This window comes from Triticum dicoccoides, chromosome 4A (assembly GCF_002162155.2).
Source record: "Triticum dicoccoides isolate Atlit2015 ecotype Zavitan chromosome 4A, WEW_v2.0, whole genome shotgun sequence".
NCBI lineage: Eukaryota > Viridiplantae > Streptophyta > Magnoliopsida > Poales > Poaceae > Triticum > Triticum dicoccoides.
In genome coordinates, this window is record NC_041386.1 from 471,993,965 (window position 1) to 472,021,136 (window position 27,172).

The 27,172-nt window shown below is 46.8% G+C and overlaps 1 protein-coding gene, 1 long non-coding RNA gene, 1 other non-coding gene and 1 pseudogene across 5 annotated transcripts; 1 reads left to right on the plus strand and 3 right to left on the minus strand.

Annotated features, from left to right (window-relative positions):
* Positions 1–4,873: 4,873 nt before the first annotated feature.
* Positions 4,874–4,957, minus strand: TRNAL-CAA. The gene has a single exon. It is a non-coding gene; the product is annotated as a tRNA-Leu (tRNA).
* A 481-nt stretch (positions 4,958–5,438) lies between these two features.
* On the minus strand, positions 5,439–12,775 carry LOC119286257 (annotated as a pseudogene).
* Positions 12,776–13,620: 845 nt separating this feature from the next.
* Positions 13,621–26,759, plus strand: LOC119286259. 2 transcript variants are annotated; one of them, XR_005140347.1, is made up of 3 exons: positions 13,621–13,768; positions 14,790–15,637; positions 26,565–26,759. It is a non-coding gene; the product is annotated as an uncharacterized LOC119286259 (long non-coding RNA). The 2 variants fall into 2 exon arrangements; XR_005140346.1 differs by lacking the exon at positions 26,565–26,759 and having other exon boundaries at positions 14,790–15,729.
* Positions 22,722–26,036, minus strand: LOC119286258 (obtusifoliol 14-alpha demethylase-like). Of its 2 annotated transcripts, XM_037565633.1 has the most exons (3): positions 25,862–26,036; positions 25,268–25,747; positions 22,722–24,021 (listed from the first exon to the last, which is right to left on the minus strand). In XM_037565633.1, exons 2-3 carry the CDS (start codon positions 25,736–25,738, stop codon positions 23,020–23,022), a joined length of 1,473 nt encoding a protein of 490 aa, XP_037421530.1. In that variant the 5' UTR covers positions 25,739–25,747; positions 25,862–26,036; the 3' UTR covers positions 22,722–23,019. The 2 variants fall into 2 exon arrangements, with proteins under 2 accessions (XP_037421530.1, XP_037421529.1); XM_037565632.1 differs by having other exon boundaries at positions 25,268–26,036.
* Positions 26,760–27,172: the final 413 nt, after the last annotated feature.

Consider the following 27,172-nt stretch of genomic DNA (forward strand, 5'->3'; position numbering starts at 1 on the left):
TACAGAGAGAGAGAGAGAGAGAGAGAGAGAGAGAGAGAGGGCGACCAGGAGGCGATGCAGTGCGTGAGGGCGACCAGAGGAAAGGGGGACGGGAGGGCGGGCTCGCCGTCGGGCGATAGGGGGCGGCGGCCACGGTGGAAGGGGAGGGGGCGGCGGCCATGGTGGAAGGGGAGGCGGCGGCGGCTAAACAGGAAGAGGAGAAGCTGATGTGGGAGAAACGGATGGGCGTTGGGTTTATATAACTCGTAGCGAATTTACGAAAATACCCTCGGCGGGGCACGAGAATAACGGCGGTGGCACAAGATATTTCCGGTGGTGAGCTAAACTGTTCATTGCAATAGTGTCGCAGGCTCCATCCGGCGGTCTAGATCGCCTGGGAGAGAGATCCAAGGGTCGGAAACGCATCAAGTAAACACATCCGACGGTCCACGATTGCTGAGCTCTGAGAGCGTCCGAAAGTGACTCAATCTCTTATTTCTCGATACTGCTCAAAAGCTGCCAAAGACCATAGTTATCCCATGATTTTGCTGATCCAGTTTATAAGAAAAACCGGCTCAAAAACCTAAAGAAGTTGGTCTCATTCATGAGGAAAACCGGATAAAAACAATACAAATAGCAAGGGAAACGAATATTAAAAATGAACACTTGGGACAAGGCATGTTTAGCTAGCAGACATAAGGACACACGTAGATGTGGAGTGACGTTGAGGGATGCTAGACTCTACAAGGAGTCTAACGCACTGCATTGGCGTGTGTGCCGAGCTTCACGACACATCTCAGAAGCATCCACAATCAACGAGTACAATTGAACACGAACCTCTACTTGGTGCTCCGCCATAGAAATTCGGAACGATTAGCAAGTTCGGGGAGGCATCTTCCATCGTCAATGGGTAAAGATAAACCGAGATATCACCAAGAGCATGAAGCTTGCCGCAACACAACGACAGCCACGAGAGGGTCTTGAGCATGAATAACAACAACGGCGAGGCACCTTCACAAGGGAAAACAGACGGCCATCCTACGATACCAAAGGCACGCCGCGAAACCCTGAAGAACACCACCGAACAATCACCATCGACCTCAATGCGGCCGCATTCCCACATCCGTCAAACCCACAACAAACATGCACCACACCAATTAACCGAGCCAACCCCAGACAATGCCTTCAAGAAAGGGTGCGACGCGGGATGTGTCACCATTGTCTGTTCCGGGCGCATCTAGAGCAGGATTTTCCCCTAAAGTCTGATTGAGAATGAAGCCACCATGACAGTGATGCCTCCAAAAAGGTTAGCGGTACCCACAGGCAGCGCCACCACCGGCTGCGGATGGAGCAGGACTTTCACCCAAGAGAGCACAAAAAAAGGACACCAGTAGATAATTTTTTTAGAGATACATCAGTAGATAGGTTGATGCATGCATGCAACCATGCAGCACCACAAAGCAGAGACCACGACCATGGCCGAAACTGGTCCACGGCAGCCCATATCCGGCCGAATCCAGCCTGCCCAAAGATAGCGTAGTTCGTTGCTCTTCTAGCCCTCTTGTTCGTGGCTACCTTCATAGCATCGTCATACGGTGGGTTGTCTTCGTAATTAGAAGTGCCAAAGATAAAGGTGATGATGGTCTCATTCGCACATCAAAGATGTTGTCGGCTGATATTTGCCATTCAGTGGAGGAAACTGCATTGCAAAATGAATGAATCTATACTCTAAAATGCATCTACATACATCTATATGTGGTACATAGTGGAGTCTCTACAAAGACTTATATTTAAGAACGGGGGGAGTAGCAGAAAAGATGCACGGGAGCGTAAACAGCTCGTCATCTTTATCTTTATGTAAAAGGAAAAAAGGAGCAAAACACACAGGAGCATAAACGGCTCGTCATCTTTATATAAAAGAAGAAAAAAGGAGCAGCAAACCAATTATGTCAGAAGTGGGGTTTGAACCAGTGGAGGAAACTGCATTGCAAAATGAATGAATCTATGCTCTAAAATGCATCTACATACATCCGTATGTGGTCCATAGTGGAATCTCTACAAAGACTTATATTTAGGAACGGAGGGAGCCACCACCGGCTTCGGATGGAGCAGGACTTTCACCCAAGAGAGCACAAAAAAAGGACACCAGTAGATAATTTTTTTAGAGATACATCAGTAGATAGGTTGATGCATGCATGCAACCATGCAGCACCACAAAGCAGAGACCACGACCATGGCCGGAACTGGTCCACGGCAGCCCATATCCGGCCGAATCCAGCCTGCCCAAAGATAGCGTAGTTCGTTGCTCTTCTAGCCTTCTTGTTCGTGGCTACCTTCATAGCATCGTCATACGGCGGGTTGTCTTCGTAATTAGAAGTGCCAAAGATGAAGGTGATGATGGTCTCATTCGCACATCAAAGATGTTATCGGCTGATATTTGCCATTCAGTGGAGGAAACTGCATTGCAAAATGAATGAATCTATGCTCTAAAATGCATCTACATATATCCGTATGTGGTCCATAGTGGAATCTCTACAAAGACTTATATTTAGGAACGGAGGGAGCCACCATCGGCTCCGGATGGAGCAGGACTTTCACCCAAGAGAGCACAAAAAAGGACACCAGTAGATAATTTTTTTAGAGATACATGAGTAGATAGGTTGATGCATGCATGCAACCATGCAGCACCACAAAGCAGAGACCACGACCATGGCCGGAACTGGTCCACGGCAGCCCATATCCGGCCGAATCTAGCCTGCCCAAAGATAGCGTAGTTCGTTGCTCTTCTAGCCTTCTTGTTCGTGGCTACCTTCATAGCATCGTCATACGGTGGGTTGTCTTCATAATTAGAAGTGCCAAAGATAAAGGTGATGATGGTCTCATTCGCACATCAAAGATGTTGTCGGCTGATATTTGCCATTCAGTGGAGGAAACCGCATTGCAAAATGAATGAATCTATGCTCTAAAATGCATCTACATACATCCGTATGTGGTCCATAGTGGAATCTCTACAAAGACTTATATTTAGGAACGGAGGGAGCCACCACCGGCTGCGGATGGAGCAGGACTTTCACCCAAGAGAGCACAAAAAAAGGACACCAGTAGATATTTTTTTTAGAGATACATCAGTAGATAGGTTGATGCATGCATGCAACCATGCAGCACCACAAAGCAGAGACCACGACCATGGCCGGAACTGGTCCACGGCAGCTCATATCCGGCCGAATCCAGCCTGCCCAAAGATAGCGTAGTTCGTTGCTCTTCTAGCCCTCTTGTTCGTGGCTACCTTCATAGCATCGTCATACGGTGGGTTGTCTTCGTAATTAGAAGTGCCAAAGATAAAGGTGATGATGGTCTCATTCGCACATCAAAGATGTTGTCGGCTGATATTTGCCATTCAGTGGAGGAAACTGCATTGCAAAATGAATGAATATATACTCTAAAATGCATCTACATACATCTATATGTGGTACATAGTGGAATCTCTACAAAGACTTATATTTAAGAACGGGGGGAGTAGCAGAAAAGATGCACGGGAGCGTAAACAGCTCGTCATCTTTATCTTTATGTAAAAGGAAAAAAGGAGCAAAACACACAGGAGCATAAACGGCTCGTCATCTTTATATAAAAGAAGAAAAAAGGAGCAGCAAACCAATTATGTCAGAAGTGGGGTTTGAACCAGTGGAGGAAACTGCATTGCAAAATGAATGAATCTATGCTCTAAAATGCATCTACATACATCCGTATGTGGTCCATAGTGGAATCTCTACAAAGACTTATATTTAGGAACGGAGGGAGCCACCACCGGCTCCGGATGGAGCAGGACTTTCACCCAAGAGAGCACAAAAAAAGGACACCAGTAGATAATTTTTTTAGAGATACATCAGTAGATAGGCTGATGCATGCATGCAACCATGCAGCACCACAAAGCAGAGACCGCGACCATGGCCGGAACTGGTCCACGGCAGCCCATATCCGGCCGAATCCAGCCTGCCCAAAGATAGCGTAGTTCGTTGCTCTTCTAGCCTTCTTGTTCGTGGCTACCTTCATAGCATCGTCATACGGCGGGTTGTCTTCGTAATTAGAAGTGCCAAAGATGAAGGTGATGATGGTCTCATTCGCACATCAAAGATGTTGTCGGCTGATATTTGCCATTCAGTGGAGGAAACTGCATTGCAAAATGAATGAATCTATGCTCTAAAATGCATCTACATATATCCGTATGTGGTCCATAGTGGAATCTCTACAAAGACTTATATTTAGGAACGGAGGGAGCCACCATCGGCTCCGGATGGAGCAGGACTTTCACCCAAGAGAGCACAAAAAAAGGACACCAGTAGATAATTATTTTAGAGATACATGAGTAGATAGGTTGATGCATGCATGCAACCATGCAGCACCACAAAGCAGAGACCACGACCATGGCCGGAACTGGTCCACGGCAGCCCATATCCGGCCGAATCCAGCCTGCCCAAAGATAGCGTAGTTCGTTGCTCTTCTAGCCTTCTTGTTCGTGGCTACCTTCATAGCATCGTCATACGGTGGGTTGTCTTCGTAATTAGAAGTGCCAAAGATAAAGGTGATGATGGTCTCATTCGCACATCAAAGATGTTGTCGGCTGATATTTGCCATTCAGTGGAGGAAACTGCATTGCAAAATGAATGAATTTATACTCTAAAATGCATCTACATACATCTGTATGTGGTTCATAGTGGAATCTCTACAAAGACTTATATTTAAGAACGGGGGGAGTAGCAGAAATGATGCACGGGAGCGTAAACAGCTCGTCATCTTTATCTTTATGTAAAAGGAAAAAAGGAGCAAAACACACAGGAGCATAAACGGCTCATCATCTTTATATAAAAAGAAGAAAAAAGGAGCAGCAAACCAATTATGTCAGAAGTGGGGTTTGAACCCACGCCCTCGTAAGAGGACCAGAACTTGAGTCTGCCGCCTTAGACCACTCGGCCATCCTGACGTTAGTGTTGTTACGAGCCTCGTTGTCTTTATAGATGCTGAACAAACCAACACATACATCGATTCTTCTTCACGTCTTTATGCAAATGAATACTGCAGTTTCCCGATGCAGACTCACATCACATGTGCAAATGCAATCTTCCTCCCCAAAGGCATGATCAGCCTGACCGATTCAAGAGGTAGTATCACCATAAATTTACCCGCAGGAATCAACAAGTAGGGCTTCCTGAAAAATCAATGGTGAGCCTTGTTTTTTAAGAACATGACACGAGGTGCTGCCTTCCATTATGAAGAAAGCGGCAATCCGTTAACTGAACTGCCTGCTTCCGTTACGAAACTACAGGACTGCACAGAGCATCGATCACAGATTCACAGCTGCATGCAAGGAACCAACAAGACCATTGGTTTTCGCAACAAAAAAAAAACTATTGGCAAGAGAAAATTATTTTACATGCGTAGAACAAACGAGACCCAGTTCAGTCTTCACGGAACGCAGTTACGCAGATAAGCATACTTTGTTTTTACAATGCGCCTCAACTCACTGAATCTTCAGCGGCAGAAAGTACCAACCAACGAAAGCATGCCTTGCCGATCACAAACACGTGGCGGCCTCATTGTTTTCATCAACAGGCGCGGCACATTCTCGCCACAGATGGCAGTGAGAGATCATGGAAGCTTTGTGACGACGAGAGGCATGCCGAACCCGGGCTCGATGGTGAGCCGGAACAGCGGCGCGTGCCGGTACCCCGGCGACGGCGAGAAGGCGAACTTGCTCAGCAGGCGAACGAGCACCACCTTGAGCTCCACCATCGCCAGGTTCTGCCCCGCGCAGATCCTGGGCCCGTGCCCGAACGGCAGGTACATGTGCGACGGCTCGCACGCTGCGGCGGCGCTGTTCGCGAACCGGTCCGGACGGAACTCGCCGGCGTCCTGGCCCAGACATCCTTGTCGAGATGCAGCATCGCGACGGCGGTCTGGACGATGGTTCCCCGCGGGACGTCGAGGGCGCCAAGCTTGAAGTCAGTCAGCGCCTCGCGCACGATCAGTGACGCCGGAGGGTACAGCCGGAGAGTCTCCTGGATCACCATGGTGATCTGGAAAGAGAATGCAATGGCTAATAATGCCAATGGCGTGCCTGTTTCTTCAAGACTGATCGATGCATAACGGGAGGGATGCTTTCTCACTGTTTTCAGTCGCCGGGGGACGTCGACGTCGAGCTTTGTGCATCCACGGCACACCTCCAGAGCCTCGGCGCGGGCACGGTCCTGCCACGCCGGGTGCGTGGCCAGTAACATCAGGCACCAGGTGGTGGTGACAGCTGCAGTCTCGTGCCCGGCAAAGTAGATGTTCTTCCAGTTGTCGACGATATAGTCCTCGGCGCTGCCACCGTAGCTGGCCGGGCAATGCCGAGAGCTGTTCACAATCGAGCGCAGAAAGCTGTTATGTTTAGTCTTTATGCAATCGTTGTCGTCGTTATTGTTGTTGTTGCTGCTGCTTCCGCGGCTGTGTTCCTTTGCGACATTGAGGATGAGTAACCGAACTTCTTGCTCCAGCTTTTGTATCTCTCGGTTCGCCTTGGTTGGCAAACACTTCCTATAATAAACGCACAAAATTATGACAATAAGCCCCCGTTCGGATACACTCCGCTCCACAGCTGCAACTCCTCGAGCGGAGGGAGCGGCAGTGCAATCGCATGGAGGGGCTCGGACCCAGCTCCTAGCATGGAGCGAAGTTTTAAAACTGGAGAGATACCGAACAGGCCTTAAGTTTCACCTTTTACCCCTAGTAGTGACAGCTTTTACCCTATTTAATTGCCCCCCCTCACGTCACATTTTACCCCTAATTTATGACATTCTGACATCCTTTATCCCATTTTATTTATTATTTTCTTCGAACTGCAAAGCCAAATTCATTTGTTAGGCTGGTTGTAATGGGGAGTATCATATACTAGTATCATGCATATGATACTACATCCCTAATGCATAGTATTATATGTTAGTATCATAGAGGACTACATTCATTGTCATGCATGACACAAAGTAGCACATCATTTAATATAATAGGTATCATGAATAATACTCAAGCCTCTCTTTTTTCATTTAATTATATGCTATTTCATCAAAATTGCTAGTTGGCATGTATGATACTACCTATAATACTCCCATTACGGGCAGCCTTAGGAAGACATGCAGCTGATTGACAGATAACTCGGAAGAGTACTCGTTGGAGATATATATCAAATTATGAAAAAAAAAATCCCTCCAATTCAGTCAAATTCTATGAAATTGTGTCAATTTTGCTCAAGAGTTGCTGCTAGCTGCACAGCTGCACCGCACTACTCCTAGCAAATCGAACCTGAGTTGTCTACCAAGTCAACTGCCTTGTCAATTAAATAGGGTAAATGCCCTCAGAAAGGCCACAACTAAGGAGTAAAGTGTGGCCAGATTATTTAAATAAAGTAATATTGTCACAAGTCACAATACACAAGATCACGACCAGCGGATAAATCTTAATTTTATGACATGACTGGACTAGACTTTGCCATATGGCAGAACATTATCCAAATTTAAACAACCAGATTATTTTGGAATAAAAAACATTCAAATATTTACATCACAATTTTAGCGATCCCTGTCTAATGAATGAGAATGAACCTTATTTTCCCAAATCTGTTGAAAGACTTCTGATAGGATATTCATGCACAAATAGTCAAATATGCAGGTGATCCGTCCGCGCCACACAACCACCAGGCCACCCCGCGTCGCTCTAACCAGGGCGACTCAGGCGGCGACTGAAAACCTAGCCGCCGCCACCCCGTCTCCCACCTCTCTCCCCCTCGCCGCCGCCGAAGGACGCCGCCGGGAGAATCCCGCGCGGCCGACGGCGGCGGCGGGGCACTGCTCTCCGCGATGGGCGCTAGGTGGGCGGGCAGCCTGGCCCCTGGTGCCGGCGGCGCCCGCGGCTGCGCTTCGGCCTCCTGGCCGTCCGTTTCGGCTGGCCGGCGACGGATCTGGCTCTCCCTCGGCTCGCTGCACCCATAGCTCCCCTCTCCTCCCCCATCCTCTCCGGCAGACGATGCACCCCGCTCCACCTCGCCTCGCTCCCCACGGATCCTCCTCGACCCCGTCCTCCTGCGCGACCGAAGCCGGGCGGCCGCAGATCCGGCGCCGGCGTCCCTTCCCCTCCCATCGACGACCCGTCCTGCGCCTCCATCCCGCTCGCCCTCCCCGTCCCCGCCCCCCTGGGCGCCCGTCACGGACGGGCTGTGGCTGGTCCGGTGGATCCAGCGACGGACTCCTCCTGGCCTCCTCGCCTCCGCCACCGCCGGTCCCTGCCGGGAAGATCCTCCTCTCTGGTGCCCCCACCCTCTGTCCACCTCCGACGTCGTCGGTTCCTGCCGGGAAGGACCTCCACTCGGCAGTGCCCCCACCCCCATGCCGTGGTACAACGGCCCCCGCTACTCCACTACCCCACCTCATCTCCACCCTCCTCACCGGCGGCCTGCTCCACTTGTCCTTCCTCGGTTCACCATCCGCCTCACATGTCCGTCTCGGTCCTGTCCTCTGTCGCCCTTCGACTCCACTCGGATGGCGGCCCACCATTGACGGATGTGCTATGGGAGAAATCCCCGCTGACCTTGTCAGCTGACCACGGCGACGCTACTCCAGCGTCGTTTACCCTCTTGGGGGCATGGCTCATGTGCCACTCCTGTCTCTCGGTCCGGATTCGCAGCTCTCGGCTCTGCCCTCTGGGAATTTAACCGGTTATGCTCCAGGCGAAAGCTCTGTGACGACGTCATCCTCGGATGTCGTCCACCTTCTTGAAGGCGTCACTAGGGAGCTCCTTGCCGCCATTCATCCTCCGTAGCCCTTGGGGGTTGGTCATCCTCTGCTCTGCTAGCTCAAGACCCTCTCATGCCTGTCGTCCGTTTTGGTGAGCTTCGTACTCTTCGTGCTATCTTGGTTCATCTTTGCTCAACAACGACGCAACGATGCCTCCCCACCTTGCTAATTGTGTCGGCTTGCTGTGGCGAAGTTTCCAGTTAAGGTTCGTGATGGGTCACTCGTTGATTGGTGCTGCTCCTCTGTTGTGCCAAGGGGTTGGTACGCACGCCGGTGTGGTGCGTTAGGATAGTTGTTTAGTGTTGGTATTGTGATTCCTAGATGACACACCACTTCCACTCGACTTTTATGGTGGTGGTCTCTTGGCTTGCTGGCTAGGTAGTGCCTTCTTTGGGGCGTCCATATGTTCTCACCCTATGTAATCTTTCCCTCCTGTGCGGTTTTGCGGCCCGGTTTCCTTTATAAACGGGGTCAACCTGTTAAGGTTTTCGATCCGGTTTTCCTTATAAACTGGATCACACACTTGGCATTTTGGCCACTTTGAGCAATATATTCAGGTGGGGACTCTCTCCCCCCCGGTGACCGTTAAAAAAAAATATGCAGGTGACATTTCACTTTATTTTCTTGCCCTTTATTCATCATGTTAGGTATTGTCTACTTACCACACTGCAGATAATCCAATAAGTGGATCTTGCTGAGAAATTGCCTTCTGAAGCTGCCTCAGCTTGTGGAATATTTCTTCCCCTGTTGTGAAATCTCTGCCAAAACATGCCCTGGCGATTACATCCGCCGAAAAATTCCGCAAATAACCATCCACATCTATCTCTTTACTCCCTCCTGCATCGTCAAGCATGCTCTCCCATGCTTCTAGCAGTGGGACAGAAGCCCCCACAATTAGTTCTATCATGACCTGTAAACATCATTCTTGCAATTATAATGATTTTTACTGAAATTCAACTATTATACTTGATCATGTCCTTAGTATTTCAACTCATATTTAAGCATTGTCTTAAGCAGCTCACAGCACCTTAATCTTCTCCATGAAGAACTCTGGTGCAATGATCTTCCTCTGATAGGCCCATATATCGCCATTTGATACCAAGATGCCTTCGCCAAAGAGCGGTTTGCGAGATTTTTGTATATAAAGAGGTTTCCTGAGCTCAGATGACGTACAGTGGCTCTGTCCTTGATCATGCTGGGGTCAGAAATATACAGAATCTCCACAGCTCCTGTTGAGTAGAGGAATACCGAGCCTATTCCAAGTTCACAATCCAATAGCATCGCCGTCAGAAGAATGAACCAGCATAAGGAATACAGGCCGTGTAAGTATAATAAATACCATCGACTTAAACCAAATAGTTGTACAGAAAATATATGTCAGATAATTATATCTGGCAATTGTTTTTCTACAATACTTCCGACTAGACCAAATTTGCTAAGTGCATAAATTGTCTAGAAATTCATGGCCTTATGACAGAAATGAAACAGCATATAAAGAATGTTTGTCCAGCACTTCTAATCAACAAGCCGACTACTGACCACTTCACGCATTTTGTTAAGGCGTAGTTGAACAGCATCTTCATAGGACAGGACAAAAATATCTATAATAAGTCACTTAGCTCCCATAGGACCCCAGATTCCAATAGAAGTATTAATATCACTAATTAAAATACTATTACTGTATGAACATGTTTAGGGAAAGAGATTATTTGATCAGAGTTCCAATGTTCAAGAGTAAATTCCAACATCAAGAGAAAGCTTATAGCTTTCAACTATCTGAGTTGTTCCTGACTTTTGAGAGACCATGTATATGCCCAGCTAAGGTCAATAAGGATGTTCTTTGCCACTAACTACGAGTGACACAACACAGTGCAGAACATGTAACTGAGTATAATGTAGCTTTATCTTTTGGACGATATGGTTGCTAGGGTGGATGCTTTACATTAATGAAATTTACAAAGTAAAGTATAAATAGCAACAGAGATGAGAGGTCATATACTCCCTCCGTTCCTAAAATCTCTAAAAAGACAAATACTCCCTCCGGTCCTTTTTACTCTGCATATAAGAATTGTCTGAAGTCAAACTTCTCAAAGTTCGACCGTATTTATATGAAAACATATTAACATCTATCATGCTAAAGTTATACAATATGAAACTTTAAGTCCTGATGCATAAACAGGTATTGATTTCACATTGTGAATGTTGATATTTTTTTCTATGAAGTTGGTCAAACTTTACGAGGCTTGACTTCAGACAAATCTAATATGCGAACTAAAAAGGACCGGAGGGAGTATTTAGGAACGGAGGGAGTACAAAATAGTGTTGTAGGCTGGTGGCACTGTCATGCTGAATATTAGAAAGATTGATTGGTCACCCCAACAAACTGTAAAATGTAAATTTTGTGATCATATAGTCTCATGTCACAAGAATAAAAACATCCATGAGCCATCTAATCAATAACACACTAGAGATGAATTCTAAGCAAAGAACACGTGTTACTGTTAAAAAAAGACCAAACAAAAGGGTGTGGTTTTACTGCAGAGAAAATTCATGCATGGATGAAACTTTCGACTACATACCATATGTTTCCCTCCAGATAAGGAAGTGAGGGAAGAGGGTGGATATGTAGTTACTGGTGTCTTGCTTCCGTGCAGAAACGGCCTCTTGCCGGATTCTCTTCATCTCCTGGGTGTTGCCATAGAACATAGTAGGCCTGGGACCCCTTACACCCTGCTTCCTCAGCTTCTTTCTTATCCTCTCTGTCCTCAGCCATAGTATCTCACAGATGTACAACAGAGGTAACCCAAGAAGTACGGGAAGAAGCAGAGCTAGCAGATGAAGTTTCTCCATGAGACAGACAGAGTAGGGGAGAGAGGGGAGACTTGTCAAATATATACGATAAGTGGCTACCTTGTTCATGTCCAACTACTACATAGTGCATTATGCAATCCACTAGATTCTCATCGGCTTTAGAACTCGAGGAGTCGAGGATATGAATGCTATTTTGTCTTGTTCAGTTTTTGATTCTTTATTATCTTGCTTTCAGGTCTTGGCATCTACTGACAGTATTCAGCCCAGTTGACTTTTTGGTAATATATATGTGTCGTGTATGTTGATTGATAGGTTCTCCATTAGCGACGCAAAGCACAATTTTAAACAAACGAGAAAAAAATTATACCTGGTCACCAAATGATAAGAAAAAAAAACATTATTACCTACAACAATGGACTCCTGCAGGCTGAGTTATCAGATGGAAAAAGCCTCAAGGCAAGAACAAAAGAAAGCACGGTTAGAAATTTGAGAGTAAGAGTTCATTGATTGATGCAGCTCAGCCTCTGCTGAACTGTGTAAAGTTTTTTTTTTGAAATATCCAGCGGTTGCTGGTTTTCATTGATTTAGAAGAAGTTGAACTGTGTAAAGTGGTGGGGAAAATAGGTGACAGAATCCGGTAACAACTCAGAAAAGTTCAGAAACCTTGTATCAGCCTTTTTACAGAGGCAACAGAGCTCCTGGCTGTGGGAATGGGTCCTCGATCAATCGATTTCAACACTCGCGGCCCTGGATCTCGGCCTTCCTTCGCCGTCTTCTTCTCTCTCCTGGTAATCCCCTCCCTGCGAATAGCGGAAGCATCCTCATTACCCACGGAAAAAGGTCCTGTGCAAGCTAGGAAGCGAACACCTGGTGACCGGAGGTGCCGGCGGAGTTCGTCGTTGCTAGACCGCCGACTGATCCGTCGCGTTAATTTGCCAGCACAGCGCGCCGGCGAGAAGAAGGAATGGGGATTGCTCCAACCTCTTGCAGATACTACAAACATCGAATGCTGCGAGAATCACTGAGAATGAGAGATCAATCGGCTACGAGGTTTACTGTGATGTCCCTAGCAGGAGAGAATCACAGGAGAACTCGCGAGCGAGTACGGGGTTGACCGAAGAAGGACGAAGGAGCTGAGCTCAGTTCATCTCTTTTCCATTTGATGGATTAGTACAGACCAGAGGGTTGGGTAGATAAGCACCACACACACGCACACACCTACTACTCAGTCCACATGGCAACAGGGTGGACCTGACCTGTCATACACCACCCTGTATTAGGTGGGGGTGTGACATTTACCCGGATGAGATGGCGGGAGCAACTAAGGATGCGTTTGGTTAGGGGAAAAAAGATAAGGTTGACTTTTGCGGGAGGTGAGCCAGAGAGTGGGAGGTTGACACGTGGCATTCACAAATCATAAAACATTTACCCTATCCTCACTTAAAATCATGGGAGAAGAGATTAGATGCTTTGAGATTTATGAATGTCACGTGTCATTCATTAGAACGGGTCTCACCTGCTAACCATGGTCTCAAATAATTTTTTTTCCGCAAGAGCGAGGCCAAAAACATTTCACGGACTGGCTTTCCATCTCGCGCGCACGCGGGATGAGCAGATCCTTGACATTTTCGCAGACACGTGGAGCCAGGTTTTAGAGGAATATTTCAAGCATCTGGCTAGTCGTATCCCCGCTTGTCCATGAACCAAACGGATGACATCCATCTAAACATTGGCTATCCCTGTCTCAGAAAAGGATAGCCCAGCAACTAAACGCATCGTAAGAACGGCGATGTCGATGAGGGATGGGAATCGCAGATGAAGCGGAGAAACGCGACGACGGACGGAGTTTTTTCTTTTTTTTAGGGCGGACGGAGTGAGCGGTAGCAGTAGAATGGGCCAATGGGGTTTGGGGCTTGGAGTAGCGAGAGTGGGCCTGCTCGAGAAATCTCAGCCCATTGCCATTGAGATGGCTCGGCTCGGCCCGGCCGGGCCCAGCTTCGTGCCTCTCTCTCGCGCGCGGCCGCGCCTGCTGCGCTGATGCCACTCCTGCGGCTGTGCCTCCTCCCACCGCCGCCCACCGGCCGTCGAGCGAGTGGGCCCCGCGCGGCTCGCCTGCCGTTTCCGTCGCCTCCAGGCACGACCGTGCCACCATGGTCGTGGTAATCTTCTCTTCTCACTTCTCCCCCCCTTGGGCACTCGCGGCCCAGGTTAATTTGTATGGTTACGTTTCCTGACTGCGAAAACGGCTAGGTCTTGTCGCTGGAATTCGCCATGGCACTCTTAATTCAAAATCGATCTCATCTAGTAAATGGATTAGCACCGTCACAATGTAGCCATAACTTTTTTCTCAAATGCGCGTCTAGATGGGCATCATTTTGTGTCACAATGTAGCTATCCTTCTTTTTTTTTGAGAAGTGTCACAACTCACAATGTAGCTATCAGAGGGCGAATAATGAGCCCGCAATAAAAACGTGAAATTCAATGTGTTGATGGCCCTATGCTATGTATGACATGTCAAATTATGTTGTGTAAGCTGCGTATTGTCCATATGAACTCCCAGCTAAAACAACATTATTACTGAATGAACGAATTAGGCTAACCATAATGTTGTCTTTGCACACCGAGTGTAGTTCATTTTTGTTGAGACTTTCATTTAGAGTTAGGCGCGACTTTGGCAATAAAAGAACGTTTAATTGGTAAAATAGGTATTACTCGCCATAGAAGAGTGTTTAATTGGTAAAAATAGGTAAATTTCGCCTTAGAAAGAGTGTTTGATGTTTCATTGGCTGAATTGAGTTAGGTCCAGTCAATAATTTTGTATCTACTACTCCCTCTAAAAAGTCTTATATTAGTTTACAGAGGTAGTACTTGTCTACTTCTAACCCTTAACAGCAAAACAAAGAAGACCACCCGGGTACAGATACATGTGTTCATATGAGTATGTGACCATCTTCAGTGATTTTCAGGTGAGTGTATCTGCAAATTGACAACCAAGTGATAAAGAAGTACTGTAGGATCTTTCTTTTCTTAATCTTTTTGTTAGTTGATGAATTCTCCATGGTATATTTTTTTCTTTCTCTACTAGACGTAGTGTCCCAGTAATGATGTGTACACGCTTGGGGTGATAACGTTACAGTGTAGGATGACCAGTGGTTATTGATTTTGTTGTACCGTTTGCAGGCCCTTTTCTGAAGCATGTGACTGGTGGCGGTGCAGTGGGTTCGGCATAGTATTATTGCAGATGATTGCCAATACGCAGAATGATGAGATCATAGCTCCTGTCCTTGATGAACTGCTACTACTTGAGAATACTACTGCCAATAAAGGGGGGTTGTGCAATTCAGCAGTGATTTGAACCCCTCTAATAGGTCCCAGTGTCCATGGGTATGCAAGCGTTTCTGGCTGCCTGATGGAGGAAGTCGCTGGGAGATAGATAAACTCATGTGCCATATTGTTATGCATGAACAAGAGTTCTGAGATATCTAGCATGTTTCAAATCTAGACAGATAGACATTGATCTGTAAATTCTATCAGAACAAGGCAACATTTGATGGCACAAGCTTGATGCCTTGATCACGCTCATCTTCTCTGCAGGAAGGACGATGGCACTATATATGCTCTTGGAGAAAGTGGAGGTCGGCCATTGATAGGTCTAAGATTTCATGTGCAGGCATAAAGAAAGAGCTGAATTGTACTGCGACATCAGAACATATGGCACTAGTTAATTACGGGGGCGCGCGCTGCGATGCCTGAACATATTGTACTTTAACATCAGACCATAGATGGGAGAGGAAGCACCTGGGGAAGGGCAGCATAGAGGAGTATATCAAAAGTAGAGCAGCAGACGCACTTGCTGCTGTACTTGGAGGGTATATACAATACGCCGTGGCACGAGGGGAGCATCAGTGCTAGCTAGCTTGATCTCTCCTTTTAAGGGCTTCCTTTCTTCCAGGCCACCATCACCACACCAGCATGTGAAAAGGCTATTATTGCCCTGAATTTGCAGATACCCAAACATGTATTGTCAGGTCAGTTCCTCCCCCTCCCTCTGTTAAACCTGCAATATGTTGATGGTGTAAGATGTTGCTAGTCGTGATGCTAAGTGCATCGGTGTGTCCGATATTCTGGTGGCCACTAACATGCTTGCAGTGATCTCATTTGCTTTTTAAGAAAATTAGAACAAGATATGTGCAGCGGTTGATTAGAAGAAACATAATAACCACATTGTTACTCTTGTATAAATTTCAAATAAAAACTTAGGCATTAGTAATAACTAGTGAGTATTGATTATTTAGGTAACTTTCTGCCAACAGGACACACCTAGATATGCAATTAGGAGAATATAAAATGATGGTGGAGATCACAAAGCCGGGAGGCATGACAAGTTCCAAGTATCTTTGTGCTTGCTTTGTTGGGGGATAACTTAAGGTTCTGTGTTGACCTTAATGGAAAGCCTATGACCCTAGCTATGCATATTTTCTACACACCGTAGCCTGTGTATTCTAAAGAGCTAGGTAAGGCGCGCGATGATGACCTAATTAAGCCCTAAGACAACCCTTGCAATATGGTGGTGAGAAATTCTGATTTAGTTAACAGCCCATGCATGCATGATTAGCAAAGCCTCTGAATTGATCATCAAAGCCAGCACAAGAAAAAGGCTCTGCCACAAGAACAGCGATCTTAGCTGAATGTTTGGAAAATAAAATTCAAGTGTGGGAAGTAGTACCAGAATCTGGATTATTGTTGGCGGTCTGTTCATATTCCTGATGAAGCTGATGAGAGATGAGGGAGCTCCCTTCAGTCCAAGCATGGAGGAGGAAAGAGAGAACAATCTCCCGCTGCATTCGCTCATTCGCACAGTAAATATTGTTACATACTGTTATGCCCTGAACTAGTCTCATATCCACTGTGTGCTCGAGTGAATGAGTCGGCAGCTCGTTCAATCCCCGCTACCTCCCATGAGTGGACTGAAGTGAGCTCCCTCAAACTAATACATCATCTCATCATCATCATTACCGTCATCCTCCTGCTGCTGCTCCTGCATTATTCCAACTAAAAACTAGTTAATGGCTCAACAACTAGTACAACATAGCTCTAAGTAGTTTTCACTTGTTTAGATGGAGAACTGCAAGTAATATTGATAGCGCTACATATAACTGCATCTACACAGAGTGTTCGAGAGGGGGAAAGGCTGCATCTAAACAGAGATCTAGCCAGACGTATGGGTAGACAGAAGATTTTTTTCCCCCCACGAAAAAACATATATCATCGCATTATATCATTAGAAGGTTAACAACATGATTATGCATGTACTGATGAAATCAGGTGCCCTTTTTACATCAGCTGGTTAACAGTCTTAGATGGCCACTGTTTCCCCGAGAAATAACAGAACAACCGGCTAATAAATGACTTCAAAGAAAAGGCACAACCAAGTTAGATTCTGTTTGTGGAGCAATGAATGAGCATAAGCTATATATGAATACATGAAAATTAGAATAAATATAAATAGATATAATTGACAAACAACAACTAGCGTAATTTCTCCTCTCAGCAGGAACCACTTGGCTTAAATTGCCAGATAATAAAATCCACTAAAGGTAATAGATTGTAGCATGAAGCTTCCTTAATTCATCCCCTCAATGAAATTGTGTATTACTACTAATTTTCACAGGAGATAGATATTCAAAACAGATGCAGGTCTTGCAGAAAGTGTATCAGGTATATCGATCATGATCTGAACATTTCAATCGAAGATTCTAAAGGAGAGATCACTGGGAAAACACCGCGCTGAAAGTCAATCAGTACTCAGCTCTTAACCTTGCAGAAGAACTCTAATTAAAGTCGAAAACCCTAATCTCATGTTCAGAACTTCAGATCGACACAAACGCATGGCAAAAAGCACAAGAGAGAAAGAAATAACAATAGGCATATATACTGAGATTGATGCAAGATCGATCCAAGCAATACAAACACATCCAATGAACATATCATCAAATCACCATGGACAGTAAAGGTAGATGGAGACACATCGACAAACACATGTGGGCTATGCACGCATGCCCATATCGCATGCAATTAACCCATGCTCTCCTATCTAGAAGGGAGCAAAACAAAGCTTCAGATCAGGAATGAGCCTACCACTTGCATCAGTAAATCAAGAAAATAACACCAAGCCAATCCCACTCTTTTGCTTTCATAAGCCCCGCAGAAGTCTAAAAGCACATACTTGAGATCTAGGACATGATGAAGAACATGACCAATCAATATGCAACATATTTAGCAGTGAGTTCTGGTGTTCAGAAAAGCTAGATCTAGCAAGACCGACATACGGTAGATATAAGAGCCAGGGAAGAGACCAGGGGTGATGAGATAGAGGTGAAGAAGGAGGTATATATTGGGAGAAGAGTGGTCTGGTTAGTTGTTTTGCATCTTACAAGAGGGCATCTGCAGGAAGAGATGCTCAGGGGGAGTAGGTGGTGTCTGGTGTTTACCTGTGTGGTGGGTTGCTCTCTAAATTAGTCCTTTGTTGTGCCTAATTTGCTAATTGCAGCAGGTTGACCAATTCATTGTCTCTAGCTTAAACACTTGTCATTCTCTTGGGTTTTTTTAGAACAATAATGTACCAATGGTGTATGAGTTAAGTGCACGGTTGATACAGTTTAATATGGCACCGACAGGCAGCCCCCAAGTCTAATATAGGTAATTACTACTGGCTGGAGCATTTCATGCCTGCCTTAGGCTCCATCTCGCACTGTGGTGTATTATGATAATCTTCTTCAACAAAGGGTGTTTTTTATTGACTCATGATGTCGCATCAAGTGGGTACAGACACAACGAATACATACATTACCTTTGCACGACTAGGGTGCACACAACAAACAAGGAAAAAGAAAAAAGAGGAGGACTCATAAGGTTCTGGGCTGCAGCAGTGCATCAACTAATGCCACCCGTTGAAAACACCCGGACGATGACAAGGTTCCCGAACAACGACGCCTTTGAGCAAGGAGATGGTGCATGAATACCGTCTTCGCAGGATCCAACCACATATGCTAGATCTTGGTATTTACCTAGAAGAGAAAGATTGAGTAAGCTCCATACAATGCCTTCAACAAGAGAATGTAAACAGCCACTAATAGATGAAGACTTGAAACCTAGGGTTTTTCACCTTGAAACTTGAGAACTGGTACTCGAAGAGCACCACCATAGATGAAGTCCCTTTGGTTGCTGCCACCAACTTGCAAGAGAATAATTCATGCTGCAATGTCCCGAGCAACACCGGAAATGCATATCAGAGTGAACTCCACGCATCGGGTATTTGCTGAGACGCCAGATCTGCCAACGCGACAATGTCGAACATGCTAACACCTGCACCTATGTGGGGCACACCCCGACCATCATCAGAGCACAATGGATATCCACCAGAGACGGGTCGTCATGCGGATGGGAGACATGGGGTAGCATGATGTGCGAAGCCTGACGACCAAGTCTTGTGCACCACCACCGCATGTGCCATGCCGACGGATGGCGACTAGAAGGAGGCCGATGAGCAAAGCCAAACAGGGTAAAGAACATGCACTCCTCCTCGGTCACATCGGTTGGGGACCAAGACGGGAAGCCAGACATCACCTGATCAAGTCAGTCGAGATTCGCCTGACCAGCGCTCAAACGTGACATGTCACAAGTCACCGTCCAAATGCCCACCAACAGTGGCACGCCTCTCATGCACTCAGCCATCCACTGCCTTTGCTGGAGATCACCAGAGCGCAACTATGGCGTCGGCCTTGCTGCCCCAGCTGCCGAACATGGGGAGGCCAGATCCAGCCGTCCCAACACCCATATACCGCAACACAACCACATCTCCACCGACCAACAAGCCAGCGCAGTTGCGACTATAGCGCGCATCCCACAGCCAGCAGAATTCGTGCCCACTGCCATCGGAGCACTACCTATGCCGCCAACACACCACCAAAGACCCGCGAGGGCACTACCTCCCTAGTTCTCCGCAGGACCGAGCACCACACCACGGGAGAAGCCCCTAGTTGCCGCCCTCGGTGCACGGGCTTTGCCCAACGGTGGCTACCGGCGATGGTGAGGGGGGAGGTGCAGGTGACAGGGTGGCGGCGCAACTAGGGTCGTCACCCATGTCGCAAAAACCCTGAGGTTTTCTCACTTGTCCTGCCATATTAATTTTTAACACGGTACAGACGCAAGCGCTCATATATACGCCCCTATGAACGCACATGCACACCCTACCCTATGAGCACCTCCGCGAGACTAAGCCGGCATGTCATCTTGAGATTTTACTTAGTCACTGTAGGCACCTCGTCGTCGACGGGAACGTCTCCTCCCACTGAACGCGTATTGCCGGAAATCCTGAAATAAATTCAGGAGAAATGCGAGCACCGGAATTTGAACCCTGGTGGGCTAGGGATACCACTGCCCTCCTAACCATCCAACCACGGGTTGGTTTGTTGTCCTGCCATATTATGATAATCTCATTTTTCTAACTAACTTTTGCCTATTTACCTTTTGACTAATCAACTTTTTCATGTCTTCGTGGTCATTTTGCCACAACATATTGTAAGATAAGTTCAGAACAACACACTTCAGCAACCGCAACCCGTGCGTTGGTAGATCAATATTTTTCCCAGCCTTTTTGGCACGGGGATCACCAGTAGGCCAGAAATAACTAAGTACCATTTCACAAGAAATGGAAGAGTCCGCCAAATCAACACCTCGGTTTTTGGATATCATCTTATTTTCCTCCTGTGGGAAAATTGCTTCGTGTTTAGGGATGGAAACAATAATCAAAGATTGATAAAATATTCCAAATACTCTCGCAAAGTCCATCTGTGAAGTGTACGCAATTTAATGAAAATACAAATTTATTTTTAAATCATCGTTGTAACTAAAAAAAGGGTACCCAGTGTTGAAAGCACCCACACAAGATGAGGTTTGGGGAAGGGAATTTCTAGACGACCTTACCTTGTATAATAATTCTGCAAGGAGGCTGGTTCCAACCCAGGACCTCCAGGCCACTCAGTCCGTCCATCAAAATCAACCTTGTGACTGGTCAGAAAAAATAGCAAGCGGTCTATCATGAACAGTGCACCATGTTTTAAAAGATTAAAATCTTAGTGTCCAGGGTCTAAAATACTAACCTTCTCTCGAAATTATGACGGAAACTAGAACATGGTAATGGTATGTGGCAAGAGCCAAGAAATGGCGAGAAGGAAATACTTGGGGAATAGTATCTGCTCTCAGACTAAGGCCATGTTGGCTGACTCACCTTGTTGGGGAGATCTCAAAGTAACAAGCATCTACCTGAACAGAACAGTAGAAAAGTACATCTTGGTTATGGTATCACACTAGTTTTTGCCATGGTTGGAGGTTATTTTAGTGCACCACTGAAGTTACTTTCTCTCAGCTTTAAAACAATATTCGGTGAGTAGATGCAGTTTTCAGGTGTGCTGCGCGAAAGTTTAAAATGTACTGCCTCCGTCCCAAATTATAAGACGTTTTGTTACGCTGTTTTAGCCTACCAAAACATCTTATAATTTGGAACAGAGGAAGTAGCATTCTGAACTTGCTTGACTTGTATGATGAAGAACATTAGAGTTGGAGAGAATGGAGATGGATTCAGCTGACCCATCAGGCGGATCAAGTGTCCTGGCTTTTGGAAAATCTGTAAAGTTTTCTGTTAGGTCTATGTGGAAGTATATTCACAGGCAGGCTTTCAGGCCATACTGTACACACATTTACAAAGCAGCAAAAAATCCAGTGAAGATGTAACTTTTTCGTGCAAATGAAGATGAAAAATTACAGCTGGTGAATAAGAACCTGAGACGGTGCAAAGTAAAGATTCGTTTCTTCTATTTGGTATCAAAATTGCTCCACACACAATAGATTGTGGCTGATTTATGCACGACCAAACAATCGAGCGGACATTGCACGGCTGTGCACAAGATTCCTTGGCTGGATTTTATCGTCGTGCGCTGATCGTTCAAGTTTTGTCGTCGGCCTAGCATTGCTCATTTGGTATACGAGTTCACAATTTTTCTGATGATTGTCAGCATGCTCCCCCCACCCCGTGCGGATTACTAAACCCACAGGAGATAATTTTCTTCACAAGAAACCATGGCAAGGTTAGTAAAACCATAACAATATTATGCTCCCAGCGCCACTGCTGACATGCTATATCACTTTGAAGTGCACTGGAATGCGTTCTGTATTTTCCAATAAAACTGGGACTGCATACAGATACCACACCGAGAAATGTTCAGATACAGGGCGATTCAGAATCAGTGGCTCCTGAACACTTCAGGTTCAGGAAGATGCTTCTCACATGCCAAGGGAAACCCTGAGACACGCCTTCGGGAGCAAGCTGTGTAGCCTAGCAAAAAAAAAGTGCCAGCACAATCTCTTGAAACAGATTTTTGCCCCACCATGTCGTCCATGTAGCCTGAAGCCTGAACAACACAGGATAATAAAAAGTAGTGAATGTAATGTGGAACTATTGCTGAATTTTGGCTATGTCCTGCTTCTTAATTTTCCTTTTCAAATTAGCAGTATTTGGGCTGTATGATGTTGCTCATTTTCTATGTGAATTGGCAGTATTCTCAGTGTTGTATTAGCTGACCGAAACTGCATAGGAGTCAGCCGTGTACCAGAAAATATAGCATGATCCCCAGCATGCTTGAACTACAAGGTCAGTTTTATTTCACTGTAGAATCTTTGTTTGGTTTGGCATTGGCTGGTTTTGCTCTGCCGGCTGCCGCCGTCAAAGGAAAGAAGGGAGACAAGGCCAAAACAGGAGGAGCCAAAACAGGAGGAGCAGTTAACTAGACCCACCCCATCAAGCAGACGTGGCAGTCGTCCAACGCCGCACAAGCAAAACCATCTGCAGAAACCACTATAATCAGAGCGAGGGGGTGATTTGACTGGTATTTGAGACCTCAGGGGGTTACTTAACTGGTTTTAGAGCTTAGGGGGTGAATTAGCCGATTTGTGAAACCCCAGGGGGTGATCTGGATTTCTTTCTCTCAAGGCTGACGTCACATTCTCCATTTCTGAAAGATAAAAGCTACAGTAATACACAAAGGTACATTTCAGTGAGCAAAAGCAAGAAGTGCATTTTGAATGAACTGTCACAGTTGTTGTGTTCCTTACATAGTGTTGTCTGTTCACATTTTATGTCTGAACCCGTCTAAGAGAGTGGACAACAGCAAAGATGAAAGGAAAGAGAAACAACATTCTGATGCTACACGGCTAAATCACTGGAAGCAAATCACAGTACCCTAAACAATGGTGAAGATAGATATACCCTACAGGTTGGCGTGCGGACAACAAAACGTAAATGGAAGAAATACAGAAGCAAACACCCCACGTCCCCTATGGGACCACCCGCTCTCTAGTTGTCGACGACGAGCTTCCGCCGCTTGTAGTTGACCATTACCTCGCCCTTGATGCCGACGACCATCGCATTCCAGTCGTTCTCAGGGAACGGTGAGACCAGCTCAAACTCAAAGTTCCTCAGGAGGTGTGTCCATATCGCCTTGATCTGCAGGTACGCAAAGGGCTCACCGAGGCACCCGTGCCTGCCACCCCCAAAGGAGATGTACGAGAAGGCACCCGCAACCTTGTCCTCCTCCCTCCCAGCCGCAAACCGGTCAGGGTCATACGAGTCCGGGTTCTTGAAGATATGGGGGAGCCTGTTAGCGAAAGCAGGAGATGTTGCGACAATGTGGCCCTTGGGGATATCAAACTCTTTGCCTTCCCTCGTGGTCACGCTGAAGTCAGAGTGTGATTGGCGAAGCAGCATGATCAGCGGCGGGTGGAGCCGGAGCGCCTCCTTGATGCACCGGTAGAGGACATCCATCTCTGCCAAGATGTCATGATCGATCTTGTCACCATGCCTCTTCATGACCTCCTTCTGCTCCTCTACAGCCTCTGCAAAGTACTGCTGGAACTTGAGCAGGTAGGCCCCAGTCCAGGTTGAGGTGATCGAGCTAGTGTGCTGTCCAGCAAACAGGGCTGCGATAAGTAGCCCAGTCACCTCACTTTCTGTGGTCTGGCGGCCATTCTTGTACTTGGAATCAATGAAGCACTGCAGCATGTCTTCCTCGGACTGTCCAGAGGCCTTGCGGGACTTGATGATGGTGGCGAAGATCTCCGCCAAACGTGTCCGTGCCTGGTCACGGCGACGGTGTGCAGGGATTGGGAGGTAGGGAAAGATGACACTGATTGGCTGCATCCCATTGTCAAGATCATGGAAGAGAGCAGAAACATCATCAAACAACTTTTCTCGCACTTCCCTTCCCAACAAGCATCGGCTAGCAGTCAGTATGATGAGGTGCTCCAATTCATACTTCAGATCCACAGTGCCGCTTTCTCCCCACTTTGAGAAGTACTCCTGCAGGTGGATTGGATTCACAGATGATATTAATCACCCAAAAAAATGGCCAGAACAAACGAACCTATACAACAACAAAAATAATTGAATAGCATATATGACTTATCTTGACAAACAAATTAAATGCTAGCATGGAAGAATAGCAAATGTTAAATCAAATGTGGAGCAACTGATTGAGAAGATGACCCATGTTATTTGTGCAAACTCTTTGTTTACTATTAGGATGACAATGATTTCTATAAAAAATATCATACTGGTCATATAGCAGCATAGGCTGTATAGAAAATGTAGCAAACCTTGTCATTGTAAATAAGGGTGACAATCAGTATTATGAAACTAGTTGCAAGGGAGGTGAGATTCTGCAGATCTCCCGCTGCAGTATGTGTACAGGTGTATACTAACAAACCATGCTGTTCATGTTAATGCTTACATAAAACTTGTTCTGTTTCAGCAGCGAGTTCATAAGGAGTCCTTAAATGCAGGCCCGAGTCAAGCTTTTTACAAGGTTCTGATCAGAAGTGCACACTTACATTTCCATACAACTTTGCAAGACAAGTTAGACCGACTGTTGGTTGTGCAGGATGCTAAAATTGGAGCAAGCATAGTTCAATAAACTACGACGATAAATGCTACTTACATAGAGAGAAATGGTTGACACTGTGATTCTAGTATCATACTATATCATAATTTTCACCTTTCGGACACAAAAATGCTAAAAAAAAAGACACAAAAATGCTTGCAAAACAAGCAACTAGCCAACTAGGCACTGGAATAACAAGCTTCAGTTATGGTACTCCAGTGCTACTATTGTATTGGAGAACTTGCCGCAAGCATTGATTTCTCTTACTCACCACGGTTCGCTACAATTGTATTACCAAATATTTCCTTTGATCCAGAAATCCAGATATATCAAACCTATGCATGCAACACATTATTCTAAGTTCTGATCATACGCGAAATGCATATTTGCATTCAAATGAATACTGGTGACCGAGCAGGCCACTGGAATCATCAAAATCCCCACTGATATTTATCTTCAATTAACATAAGCATCGGCAAATTAGGCACATCAAACATCCTACATCTTCCTTTGCTAGCGCATTCCATAGTAAGGATAAAAAGTCACATACGAAGTGTTGTTTTCCCCTCTGACTATGATGCACTCATTCAAACCCAAGAAGAAGCATCTCACTTGAGAATTACGTACAAAACAGGGGAAGGAAGGAAGGAAGAGAATAGAGCTGACCTCGGCCTCGGCAACCATCTGGTCGACGTAGCTGCGGAGCTTGTTGGCCCTGAGCGCCTCGGTGAAGAACCTGAACTGCTCCTGCCTGACCTGGTAGTCGACGTCGAAGACGACCCCGGGGCCGAAGGTGGGGACGTTGAAGCGGTAGACCTCCTGCTGGCTCATGTCGGACTCGTTGCTCTTGAAGAAGTGCGCCGAGACGTCGGGGCCGATGAGGAAGGTGATCCGGCGGGTGAGGATGGGGACGGTGAAGACGGGGCCGAGGCGGGCGTACTCGGCCCGGATGAGCGGGATGGGGCCCCGCAGGAAGCGCAGCAGCCCGCCCACGACGGGCGCCCCCGGGATCGTCGGCGGCGCCCGCCTGCCGCCGCCGCCGGGGCCGAGGAGGACCCTGAGGAAGGCGACGGTGGCGAGCAGCAGCGCTGCGCCGGCGAGGAGCCACTGGGGCCGGGCGGCCGCGAGGAGATCCATCGCCGTGGCCTGGTGGAGAGCAGCCGGGGATGCTCGCGTGGGTTAGATCGATCGCAGAAATGGATAGAAAGAGGGCGGGAGGAGCTTCGGTTGTATCGAAGACACGACAAACTGGGTACGCACCTCGTCCGACGCACGATTGGGGGGCGGCCGGGCGGCCGGCGAGACGGGGTGGAGGGAGGATGTAGATCTGGGAGAGTGGAGTGGCGGAGAGGGGTTTATATAAGTGGGAGGGAGCAAAGATTCCTCCGGGGAGGGGTGGTGGTGGGATCGGGACGGGATGGGGGTTTACCGGGGGCGGAGCGGAAACAGGGGAGGGGAGGAGTGGTGGTGGAGGAGGATGAAGGAAGGATGCACGCACAGTCTGTATCTCGGGCCCCACATGGCTGTCTCTTGTGCGTGTCTGCTAGCTATGCTCTGCTGTTTCTAGTCGCCCAGGTGGACCTAGTGATGTGGAAGAAGACAGTTGTGCTCGGGATCCTCTGTGTTGGGGGGACTGGACGCTTTACTTGTGTCCACGGTCGCCTTTTCCTAGCATTAGCCGTCACCCAAGGATTCACTCCTCTCTCTCTCTCTCGTCCGGCGGCCTCGTCGGCAGCCAGAGCCCAGAAGGGTGGAGACCCACCTCATAGGTAGCCAGGAGAGTGGAGACTCACTCCTTTCATTTTTCAGTTTTACTGTTAGGTTCTTATTTCTTTTGGGGCATCTACGGCCGTCCGATTGGGCGGCCCTCAAACATATGTGGACGCGCCTAGTTAGTATCTGGATGTGTTTGTTTTGACTTCCTATTTGTCTGCACTCATATTTTTCACTTTTTTCTTTATAGGTACGCCTCACATGCATATGATTGGTGAAGAAAGAGAGGGAAAGAAAAGAAATAATAAAGAAAGGAAAAAGGATGCTCCGTGGTGGGTCAAATCATACGCGGCGGGCGCAGGACCATTGACGCGACACTCTTCATACTCATCTCATATACGAGGCCAGTATGAGAAGCGCCAGACAGTCCGGACATTTAAGGAGCTTTGAGGGGTCTAGTTAGGTCAAAAAAATTCCTTCTCTCATGTCCGGTTGGTGGCCTTGCGTCCGCCCAATTAATTTGGGGAGTCCGGCTCTATATGCTATTAGTTTTGATTTTGTGGTCGGGTCGACGAGATGATGGCGACGAGGACACTTCCTCTTAAATACTTTCTTCGTTCGGAATTAGTTGACGCACAAATGGATGTATCAAGCACTAAAATGCACCTAAATACATCCGTTTGAGCGTCGTCTAATTTCGGACGGAGGGAGTAGTTACAACCCATTAAGGGTATCTTCAACACTGATCCCCAAATTTTCTCCCGCATCTGTCCGCGGATAGGGGGTACTACTCCGTGGATATGGATACGGGAGCCAGCCATCCAATGTTACTCGCATACATTTCAAACAAGGTTTAAA